Source organism: Macrotis lagotis, chromosome 1, assembly GCF_037893015.1.
Source record: "Macrotis lagotis isolate mMagLag1 chromosome 1, bilby.v1.9.chrom.fasta, whole genome shotgun sequence".
Taxonomy (NCBI): Eukaryota; Metazoa; Chordata; class Mammalia; order Peramelemorphia; family Peramelidae; genus Macrotis; species Macrotis lagotis.
In genome coordinates this window covers 914,369,526-914,381,897 of record NC_133658.1, presented here as the reverse complement: position 1 = coordinate 914,381,897, position 12,372 = coordinate 914,369,526, and the positions used below count along the sequence as shown (strand labels likewise).

The 12,372-nt window shown below is 34.4% G+C and overlaps 1 protein-coding gene across 1 annotated transcript in view; it reads right to left on the bottom strand.

The window, feature by feature from the left end:
- Positions 1–383: 383 nt before the first annotated feature.
- The window catches only part of LOC141509828 (uncharacterized), a 67,427-nt gene continuing 55,438 nt past the window's right edge, over positions 384–12,372 (bottom strand). The window contains 1 exon segment of the mRNA XM_074219649.1: positions 384–10,460. Within this exon segment, the coding sequence (XP_074075750.1) occupies positions 9,228–10,460 (1,233 nt within the window). The 3' untranslated portion in view covers positions 384–9,227.

The following is a 12,372-nucleotide window of genomic DNA, read 5'->3' as shown; positions in this document are numbered from 1 at the left end:
TTTTTGCCACATCTCCTTATCTGTAGTAGAGATGGGATGGACCATCATGTTGTTTCTTACAGCCAATTAGTAAGCATTAAGTACTTGCCATGGGTCAGCTACTGTGCAGAAAACAGCTCCTGCCCTTAAGGAGCTTTCATTTTAATGGTAGAAGACACCACTCATAAGGAAGGTGTCTAATGTAGGGACATGATGGGAAAGTCAGGAAGGTTCAGCAGGGTGGGAAATGAAGAAGGCAGGCTGGGTGCCCTCCTAGAATGGAGGTACTGGGAGGGAGGGAGGGACTCTATCCAAATGGAAATTGGTACATTAGATCCATAGCTTCAAAGTTAGAGGTTTCTAGGGTATGATGAAGTCCAAAAGGGGGCAGCTCGGTGGGAAATAGCAAAATAATGAGACATAGCACTTTTATTTTTTAATTCTAAGATTTATTCAAGCAAAGATACATAATTAAGCAAAGATATCCCTGATGTGGACATAACCAAAGTGGCTTTGTGCAGTTTCCAGTAGTTTGCACGAATCTGAGTGTCTTGTCATATCTGGGAAGCTATTGGGGAGCTAGCCAAGGGCTTTTAATTGGTTTAAATTATGTGTCCCTTAACCAAGTCTAATTGTTGGCATTTCCATCAGTGAAATCAGCTGTGGGTCTCAAAGCAAAAATTCCTTCAGGCTTAATGGAAAACATCTAGTGGCCTACTTTAGTCCTATTTCTGTATCTTGTCATAGGACTAAGAACTAAGCAACTTCTCCCTTAACAAATTTGGTCTAGAGCATTGGCTGCCGCTCACCTTTCTTGTGTAGCCAGACACCACCCATTTGGAAAGCATCAGCTAGTAAATAGCTCGGGGAATAGACATAAGAGCCTTAGCTCCAGGTGTTCAGTAAGGCCTCTTTATCCCTATAAACTCCTATTATTCTGCATTAATAGTTTCTTTTCGGTATGTTTTTTCCTTAGTGAGAGATTTTCTGACTAAAGATTCCTGACTAAAACTAATGTTTTCCTCAAGTAAAAATTTGTGGAAGATCAATAAAAAGGCCTTCATTGAAAGCCTTCCCACATTAATTACATTTATAAAACTTAATTATACTATGCATTTTGTTGCATGAATATCAGTTTGACAAGCTTTTGCCAATAAGCCAACATGAATCAAAGAAACAGGTTTTATTATAGAGTGGCATATCCCAATTACATTTGATGGGAATGTATGTCATTCATAATTCAGCTAGTAGTATTTATATATTACATGAAACAAAGGAAAAAAGATGACTGCTCATTATAGTGGAGTTGGATATACAAAGGAAATGTATATTGTTAGCTTTAAGGAGACAGAAAAGGAATGTGCCCTTGTTAGTATAGTTAGTTTCACTAAGTCTACGGAAAGTACATAATCAGGGCAAACGAGCAAATTCCGGAGACTAGTGAGTCCTGTTTTAAAAAAAGAATTTTTTTTTTTTTAGCAATTAAGTCTTTCTGAATCAATTATAGAAGGAAAGATATTGAAGACAACAAGCTGTTGCAGCTAGTGTTTCAGCTCAAGCAAGCATCATACACAGCAAAATTTCAAATGCAGAATAAAATGGAGTGAGTTATAATTCTCCCAAATATTAACTTTTCACAATCCCCTTTGTCCCTAGACAAACCTAGTGAGGATAAGAGTAAGTCAGCTTGTATAGCAAACAGGCAACTTGGTCCAAGGAGAGTTATAACGTTTATAAAAGAAAAATATGCAGAGAACAAATCATTCAAAATTCAGAAACTAATTATCAAATGTGAATCAATAAATGAATCAGTCACACTCCAGTAAATCTAAGAACAAGAAAATTAAGGAAAAAAACACCAGGGCACTGTTAAGATATAATGGAGAATAAATCTCTATTGCCAATGGGGAAACCAAAATAGGGAATGCATCAGAGCACCCACTTACAAAACAGGCTTCTTTCCATCATTTTCAGTTAGCTGGGTAATCCATTAAGTCATCTGCCTCTGGAAAACACTTTCTCTAGGAAATTCTGTGTGAAAGGGGTCCAATCTTGACACTGTCCACAAATTGTCCAGCCTAATCTACTTAAATTCAAAAATGTGCATCCCTGAATCAACATATTTGTGTCTTAAACTAAGGTGTTAGTTATCAAAAGTAAATGGAGGGGCTGCTAGGTGGTGCAGGGCCGCATCAGACACTTAATAATTACCTGGCTGTGTGGCCTTGGGCAAGCCACTTAACCCCATTGTTTTGCAAAAACAAAACAAAACAAAAAGTAAATGAGAGGCAGCCAGGTGGTACAGTGGATAGAGCACCAGCCCTCAGGAGAACCTGAGTTCAAATCTGGCCTCAGACACTTAAAAAATGCCTAGCTATGTGACCTTAGGCAAGTCACTTAACTCCATTGCCTTAAAAATTTTTATTTTAAAAAAAGTAAGTGGAATGGGCCTTTTCACCTTCTTGACAGGGTGGATTTGTAGAGGTATTTCCAGGTTCCAGGTCATTTATGGAGATTCTGTAGATAATTCTGTCTTAAACCTGTTAATGATAAGACTTTACAGTTTAGTAAGGCTTGACAAAATTAAATACATTGGCTTTCCAGTACTTAGTGGCAAAAGTCAGTAAAAGTCTTACAGAGTTAACCTTATTAACATTAGCCCTTTAGGAAGCACACCAAATTATATCACCTGTAATTCATCTGAAAGTAAGAGTTTTTTAATATTCACAAACTATTTTTCTTTAGATGTTTACCTGAAATCTGTACATGGTTGAAGTAGACATCACTACAGACAATACTATTTGTGGGCTAGAAGAATAATATTAAAAGTCTTGAGTACCTGACTTTGTAAAATAAGCCCTTTTATCTCTTAATATTATCAGAGACCTCAAATAAAAATGGAGAAAAAAACTTATCAGTCATTTAGGAATTCCCAAAATAAGATACGAATGTTTTAACACCCATTTAACCATCTTGCTCAGAACAAAATGCTTTGGAGAATAGTTTATTTAATATGTGAGCTTCAACAAATTGAGGCAAACTTTTTTCTAAAGCTAAGTGCTATAGTTTTTTTTTTTAGTAAGTGCTTTAGATTATGTGACTATAAAGACCTGTTATGTTTAATGAGCCTATATTCAACTTGTATGAATTATAGCTAAACATATCAAGGGGATGGGAAGTGATCTTTGGCCAACTGTTTAGGACAAGCAGCAATTTGTACAGAGGAACATTTCCCTGGATGGTTAAGCTACTGGAGCTTTAGTTTTGATGTGTAAAACCATAAAAATATATTGCTTCTAGAGAATGGCAGTATATTTTATCTAGTCACCTTTCCTTTTTCCAGAGTGTCAAATTAATGCTTTCAAAATTTCATTGAGGGGCGGCTAGGTGGTGCAGCAGATAGAGCACCATCCCTGGAGTCAGGAGTACCTGAGTTCAAATCAGACACTTAATAATTACCTAGCTGTGCGGCCTTGGGCAAGCCACTGAATCCCACTGCCTTGCCAAAAAAAAAAACACCCAAAAACCAAAAACCTAAAAAAAAATTACATTGAACTCTTCTTGACATATTATGTGGTTTGTGAAGGACCACAACTATTGCTCTTCTCTTTTCCCAATATATGTAGATATAATTTATATATTTTCAGATATAGTTGTTTAACTTGCTTTTGTAAAGGAAATAGATAACTATTTCCTCTTTAACTTTTCATTTAAAAAAACAATTTAAAGTTTCTTGACAACTAAACAATTCTATAGAGGGAAAAACTCAATTCAACTTGACATATAAACAGGAGATTTTCCAAACATTTAAAGCCTGTGTATTTAGGCATTTGTACGGACAGGTATCTGTGAATGTTGAAATGGACTGAAAGGTCTTATTATTTCCAGGATAAAAATAGAAATCTATCATTTAGGATATCATCAATCCTTGACTTTTCCATTAGTTTTCACTGGCACAACAGCTAAAGTCCTAGGGCAACTAATACAATTACAATTATTGTGAGTCTTTAATTATTTCTTTACCCATTGGAAATCACTTGAAAGTCAATCATACATATCTCAATTTTCAAATGTTTTTGTTGCTTTTTACCAAGTGAAGATTAGTATTTTATTAAGTATTAAAGCTTTTATATCTTTATCCTATTCCACATAATTCACCCATGATATATTTTATTTTTATATAACTCAGAAAGAATGTGACATTTTACGAACATGATCTTATGTATGAATATTTGTTTTAAAACAATAAGCAAAGAATTGACAAGTCTAAGAACTGATTTCTCATAGTAACTTAGATTAGAAAGTTGAAATGAGTAGTGGCCACCCAGTCTAAATAATAAAAATAAAAGCAATAGGGTCCTTCCTACTTGCATTCCAGTATAGCAGATCAGAGATGTTTGAGGATTGTAATACTGAGATTCATTAGAAAACCTTTATAGTTCACCTACCATAGGTACAGAAATTTGCTATGAAAGGGGAAAAAAGGCAGGCCGTGGTTATAACAATATTAAGACATTCCCTCCAGTTTAAGCCTAAAGGCACAGACCGACCTATCATAAACATAGTAGGATAACGTTTTCATTGTTCTGATTTTGAGTAATTTTCATAGTAATATTTTGGGATAGTCAATTATGAAAAAGTTCACGTTATTCACAGGGTATCATAGTCAGACTCAATTTTAACCAAGTGGGAAATTTTGCTATTCTCAAAGAGAACTTCCTGGTATTACCCTTGAATGGTGAATTATTGGCTGAGCAATAATTCAGTTATATCTGAATTCAAATGATAGTCCCAAGAGGTTTAACTCCCTTAACATAGCAAATGCCATCATTCACAGCTTAAGGGAGGACACAGTTCTTGTTGTTGCAATAATATTCAATTAAAATAAATAATTTTTAACATTGTTCCTCAATACTCATCATGTACATACAAAGTACATGTAAAAAACCCAAAACTTTCATTTGTGTGTATGTATATTTTCAGACATCTTGATGCCACAACCAAGTGGTAAATATTAAGAGAATATTCACATTCTGAGGTTTTTATATAAAAAGTGAATGTTTGATACAGTTCATTCAAAAATGAAAAGGTCAGTGGCTTCTGTCAACTTCTAAGGCAAAAAGAAAAATATTCTCACTGGGACTTATACTACAGTGATTCAGATATAACTTCAATGCCTATTTTTCCAGATATAATTTTCTCTAATTTGTTTTTTCTAAATTTCATAATTAGTAATCCAATTTATTATCTTAGAATTTGCAAAGTTCTTACTTGTCACATAAATTCTTTCAACTCTTTCTTCCATGGAGCTAAGATTTTATGATCCTGCCCAAGTTACAGAAACATAGGTACTGGCAAGTCCTTAAAGAATTTCAGAGATAATAAAAATTTACAAGGTCTTTAGGTTTTTGCCAAATTTCAAATAATTTTCATTATTATTCATTTTAAAGCAAAAATATAACCAAGAAATGGTTTTTTTCCCCCATAATGTTAAGAAACTAATACATGATAGCTCAAATTCATCATTTCATTCCATTCAGTTAATCTCCTAATAATATACAAGTGTAGTTAAGTATATTCTAGGTAACATTTATCAAATTAATAGCATTTCTTATATGGTTTTCCAAAATCACAACACAAAAAAATTAGTAACATCATAATTTTTAACAATATTATGGACTTAAAACATGAAATAAAACATTGCCAGCCAAATAACATCAACTCAGTTGGATGCATTCCAAATAATCTTAAAATGAAAATCATTTCATCTATCAGTTTTGGCATTCTATATTAGTTGCATTCAGATATAAGTAGAGAATAATTAAAAATGGAATTATTCTTATAATACAAAGATGGCATCAATAATTACCATTCAGAACACAGATCATGTTGTACTTTCTCCTGATTTAGCAAAAGCCAATATAAAAAAATTTTTAACACTTAATTTCAAATTTTGCCACATGATTCCAGTTACTTTTCTAAATGAACAAGAATATAAAAATTGATGAAAAAAAAAGCTTGGGCAATCATGACAGTCTTAAAATTTACTATCTGAAGAGAAAATAACTACTTCCCTAGATGTAACAATCATTTTAGAGGCATGTTGATTCCTCTAATCTAGACTAAGATTTCACTTTCTATAACACTTTGTTATCTTATTGGTTTTTCTTTTGACCTAGGTTGGGCATCTTGGTAGTTGGCAATGACAAGGACCATACAGTATGGCAAACTAGGTAAAGAAAAATAACTAGTTTTATATTCCTACTCTGAGAAATTGTAACTCTTAATTCCCATTGCCTTCTCAAACTTTATATCCACACTGTATAAGCACAAATGGTCTTCAAATTCCTTTAAATTTCTGTTTACTTCAAAACCGAACCTTGATTTCCAAAGTGATTCAACCCTTCCCTTTCCTTCTCTACTTTCACAATCCTTCAGATAGTTTTCAATATTATCCCACTCCATCCAAAAAACTAATTATTTTTGGTTACTAAAATCTCTCCTTTCTAAGTTAGCATAAGTTTTATTTTACAATTCCAATTTACTGCAAAATTTTTACTTTTTTCCTGATCAAAATTGACAATTTAAGGTCAATCCTTAAATATGCTTAAGGGCTTTCAAATACAATCAATTCTAATTCCTTTTTGAGGGGACTTTGCTTCTAATTAGGCAATTAAACTTTATTAAGTAATTCACGGAACACAGAGGTAAAAGTGAAAACTTTTCCTTAAAATGAAATTATGCTAATTTAAACAAATATTTCTTTCCAAATTGTATAGAAGAGTTAATAATTGCACTACGTGGTTCTTAAGCACCAGATATTTGGAAACAGAAGATTTCAAAACCATCTTTCCTTATTTCTTTTTTTTTAACTATTTAAGTCTTTCTTAGATTTCTCTAGTCAGTGAAATCACCTTTTATTTTTACTTTAAAACAAGAAATCTGTCATACTTCAAAGAAGAGAGTGGTAAAGAGACCTGAAGTGCTGTTTGTATGTGACTTTAACAAAGTTATCATTTTTTTCTTTTACATTACAGAAAGTATCAATCCCCAAAGTTTAGGAGGATATTTCAGCCTTTATAAAAACATCCAAACAATATTTTGGAAATTCACAGTAAAGAAATTACATTTCAGTCACAAATTTAGTTTCTAACTAGTTTACAATAGCATCAATTTATGTAAACGGGCAAAGGATTTTCTTCCCTCTTGTCTATCTCTGAGTGGTCACAACCTAGTTAAAATAAGAACACAGAAATGAAACTCTTATCTTTTAAAAGATTTGAGATGTGGTGTTTTTTTCCTCTTATTTTCTATGGAAAGTTTATTTGGAATGGGACAATTTAACGCTGAAACTGACTATCTTGGATCTTCTGCCAGTGCCAGAGGTAATGACAACACTAACAGATACTAGTGAGAGTTGATTTAAATTCTTTGTCCCCTTCAAGTTCTACAAAATAGAAGTCTTGATCAGAATTCCACTGCAAGGAAGCTATAAGTTGTATCTAGTGATCTTCCTGCATTTGAGTCTCACTCATCTTTACCATTCATTGAAGATAAAAGGATCACACAGAGAGGTTTTGTAAAGGACAATGTTACTATCCCTTAAGAAATAGTATTGCTAGAGAGGAAATGTTTGAGACAAGTGATGGAGTACTAGATAGAAAATGTGAAAAAGAATGCCACAATTCATCCTCTGGAGTGGACAAAGATTCATAAACTTTTCATAATCTGGCTGGCAAAATTTATGCATTTCAGGATATACCCAAATAAATCAATAATACATTTGTTTTGTTAAATAGACATCTATTTTTTTTCCCTCTAGAATTTATAAGGTTTCATGATCATATGGCCAGGGCCTTTCAGTAGATTTAAGTATCTGATGGCCATTTAGTTTAAGAAAGAACAAATTCATACTTGGAGACTAGAATTTTTTTTCCAACTCATCAAAATGGATCTGAAGATTCTCTTCCAGAACAGAAATATCAAACATATCCCATCATGATGATTGACTACTCAAGGCAAAAATGAGGCTTACATCAGCTTTGTATCATAAATGTTTGGGATTTCCCCCCCCCTTCCCCAATTACCTGAGTTTATGGTTAGATGAACTGTTCCCTCTGGCTCTACCCTACCAAAGTACAGTTTTTCCAAAGGCTTCTTGGTATCTTAGTGCCAGATAACAGACCAGATTAAAATTTTAACCAAGAATTTAGATAGGAAGGTTGGCCAAGTCACTGGGTCAAGCACAAAAGACACAGAACCAGACACACAATACAAAAATACACAAAACATTCACCTCTCTCTGGGGAGCACAAAATTGTTAGATTGTGCTCTCATCAATCCTTTCAAGTTTCCCATCTCTAGAGGTTCCTGAATTGGTGAACTCAGAGGTATGTGGCTGGGCAAAGTTCTTAGAGACGGGGGGATCCAGTACCAGTTTGTCTAGCTCTTGCCAACTGACTAGCACAAATCAGAGAAACAGGTTCTACCATATACTCAGAACAACACACTTCACAGTACGTGATTCAAATGTGTCATTTGCATTATTTATACATTGCATGAAACAAAGGAAAAAACCCAGATGGCTGTTCATTACTGTCCATTGGATGTTACAAAGAAAAAAATGTACTTATGAAAGAAACTGTATATGATTAGCCATAAGAGATGGAGAAGGGATGTACCCTTTTTTTAGTATAGCTAATTTCATTAAAGGGAACTACTTGTCAGGCTAGAGAAGGGAGGAAGACATTCCAAAGAGTGGAGTTTTTTTTTAAAAGCAATCAAGTCTTTTTGTATCAATTAAGAAGATAAAAGAAAACACTGAAGAGAACCAACTATTGTAGTTAGTCCTACAATTCATGTGAGGATCCTACACAATGGCCAATATAGAACAAAATGGAGTCAGTTATGTTCTCCAAAAAATTCACTTTCAACAATTCTCTTATGGTAATTAAAAGGTCATAGATATTTTAAGCCCTTCCCACATTGATTACATTTACAGGACTTCTCTCCAGTATTTTTCTAGTATTCTCTATTGTATGCATCTTGCTGGAAGAGCTTTCCAAAGTTCATTATAATGACAAGGTTTCTCTGAGTTTAGAATGGATGTTTTCCCACATTCACTGCTTTTGTAAATATTTCCAGGCATCAAGGAAAGTGTACTACAGCTGAAAGCTTCGAAATATTATTAAATTAATATTTCCTTCTACTACAAAGTTATCTGAGAGATAAATAAGCAATTCACTCTATCAAAAAGCTTTTCCATATTCATTATGTTCATAAGGTTTCTCTTCAGCATGCTTCTTCTGGTGGGAAGTGAGCTGTGTACGGAGTATGAAGCCTTTTCCACATTCACTACATATATAAGGTTTCTCTCCAGTATGAATTCTCTGATGGTAAAGAAAGGATGAATTGTGTCTAAAAGATTTTCCACATTCATTACATTCATAAGGCTTTTCTCCAGTGTGAACTCTCTGGTGGTTAGTAAGGGATGATCCAGAGCTAAATGCTTTCCCACATTCATTACACTCATATGGTTTCTCTCCAGTATGAATCCTCTGGTGGAAGGTGAGGTGTGTGCTATGGACAAAGGCTTTCCCACATTCATTACACTCATAAGGCTTTTCTCCAGTATGAATTCTCTGATGGGCAGTAAGCTGTGTGTTCACTCTGAAGGCCTGCCCACATTCATTACAAACATAAGGTTTCTCTCCAGTATGAATTCTCTGGTGGTAAATAAGAGATGAGTTGGAGCTAAAAACTTTCCCACAGTCTCTACATTCATAAGGTTTCTCTCCAGTATGAATTTTCTGGTGGGAAGTAAGATGTGCACTCTGAATGAAAGCCTTCCCACATTCATTACATTTATAAGGTTTCTCTCCAGTATGAATTCTCCTGTGGTAAGTAAGGGATGTACTAGAACTAAAAGCTTTCCCACATTCATTACATTCATAAGGTTTCTCTCCAGTATGAATTTTTTGGTGGGAAATAAGATGTGCACTTTGCATGAAGGCCTTCCCACATTCATTACATTCATAAGGTTTTTCTCCAGTATGAATTCTCTTGTGGAAAGTAAGCTGTGTGCTCTGATTAAAGGTTTTCCCACACTCATCACATTCATAGGGTTTCTCTCCAGTGTGAATTCTTTGATGGGAATTCAGCTGTGTGTTCCCTCTGAAGACCTTCCCACATTCGTAACATTCATAAGGTTTCTCTCCAGTATGAATTTTCTGGTGGTAAGTAAAGGATGAGTTGTATCTAAAAGTTTTTCCACATTCATTACATTCATAAGGTTTCCCTCCTGTATGAATTCTCTGGTGGGAGTTAAGCTGTGTTCGAAGAATGAAAGCTTTTCCACATTCATTGCATTTATGAGGCTTTTCTCCGGTATGAATTTTCTGATGGTACATAAGGGATGAGCTGAAGCTAAAAGTTTTGCCACAGTCTTTACACACATGAAGTTTCTCTTTAGGATGGATTTTCTGCTGCTCAGGATGATCTTTACCCTCCATTAAGTCTTTTCCAAATTCATTATAACCTTGTGATTGATTTACATTATATAGTATATGATCCTGAAAAAGGTCTGAATTACACTTGAATGATTCCCCACATTCATTTTGCATAGAAGGTTTCTCAGGATCATAATTCCAAACTTTTCCCAACTTGGCAGACTGGTAATCATCGTTTGAGTACTGTTCCTGGGATGATTTGTCCATAACAATGTCAACGTTTGAAATGGATTCCTTTGTTTCAGGCTCAGTTTTCCAATCTGAAATGAATAAATTAAATACCAGTATTTACATGTTTTTCATAATGACAGCTTATAATGTGCTTTCACTCACACACACACATACACACACACACACACACACACACACACACACACACACACACACATATAAAATTTCATGTAATCCTTTCAACAATCCTGTTAAACAGACTGGGATAGCAACTGTGACATTCAGTGCAAACTTAACAAATCTGGAGAATGACCAAACTGCTAATGAGGGTTGATTAGGATGCCACTGCAGATATTCCCACTAGCTTAGTCTCTGGATCCTTCTATGCCACCAAATTGCTTCTCAAGCATTATATTATAGGAAGTCAATGTTGAGAGATACTATATGATCAGGTATTCAAAGTGAATATCCAGAACCAAAAGGATTATATCACAGGGCACCTAAACAATCTGCCAAGGTATGCTAATTTCTGAAGAATCATGAAGAACAACTATGCTTCTAGAAGAATTTTGACAGATGTCCTATTTTTTTTTATGGAGAAAGAGATAGATTCTGAAAACCACAAATGGCAGGCAGTAGCTAGCACTCAACCTGAAATCAGAACAAGTTATTAAACATTTTAGGTTCAGTTTTCTAAGCTACAAAATGGGGATACCAAGAGCTGGAGGGATGTTGTAAGGATCAAATAAGATTAAAGTACTTCAAGTGCTTTGTAGAATCTGAAAAGCCATATAAAAATCACTTACTCCTTTGATATCCATGTCTGATCAAATCATAGAACACATTTTGTTTTGTTTTAGGTTTTTGTTTTTTGGGGTTTTTTTTGCAAGGCAATGGGGTTAAGTGTCTTGCCCAAGGCCACACAGCTAGGTAATTATTGTCTGAGGCTGGATTTGAACTCAGGTAATCCTGACTCCAGGGCCGGTGCTCGATCCACTGTGCCACCTAGCTGCCCTCGCAGAACACATTTTGAAAGTCATGAAGAAGCAAAAATTCAAGCCAACCATTCTTCATTCCTTTACAGATGAGAATTCATTCTATTCTATCAGGAAGGATGCTTTTATCATCATGGAGTTAAATTTCATTGACATATCTGACAAAAATCTTTATATTATCCTTGTTGATTACATAAGGAATGTGTGTAAGAAATCTTTCAGTTATGAGATCTGTGACTGATTGAAATAACAAATCTAATAAGAATCAAATTACTAAGTTTGACAATAATGTGAAATGAAATATCTATTACTACATATACAACAGATTATATAGTTTTGCTTTCTCAAGAGAGTATCCAAACATACTAGATGACATAATAAGGATTTAAGAACCTAAAAAAAATGGAACTATTTGCTAAATAGCTTAAAGTGATTCAAGGATGTGTGGTTTTCTATGTGGATACAGATTACAACCCCTCTATTATTTGGTATTTCACTGTCTAGCATTTTGGTAACCCCAAAATTCAGCATCAGTTCATAGATTATCTGGTGAAGATTTTTACTGAAGCTGCTAGAAAGATCATATCTACAAAGGTCAAGGCTAGACAACAGAAGATTTTCAAACTTAGCAGGATCCATCACAATTTACCCTCCCTTGGCACAGGGTGCCGAGGACCACTGGCATATACTGATGGAAGTATCAGTATAAAACTTCAGTG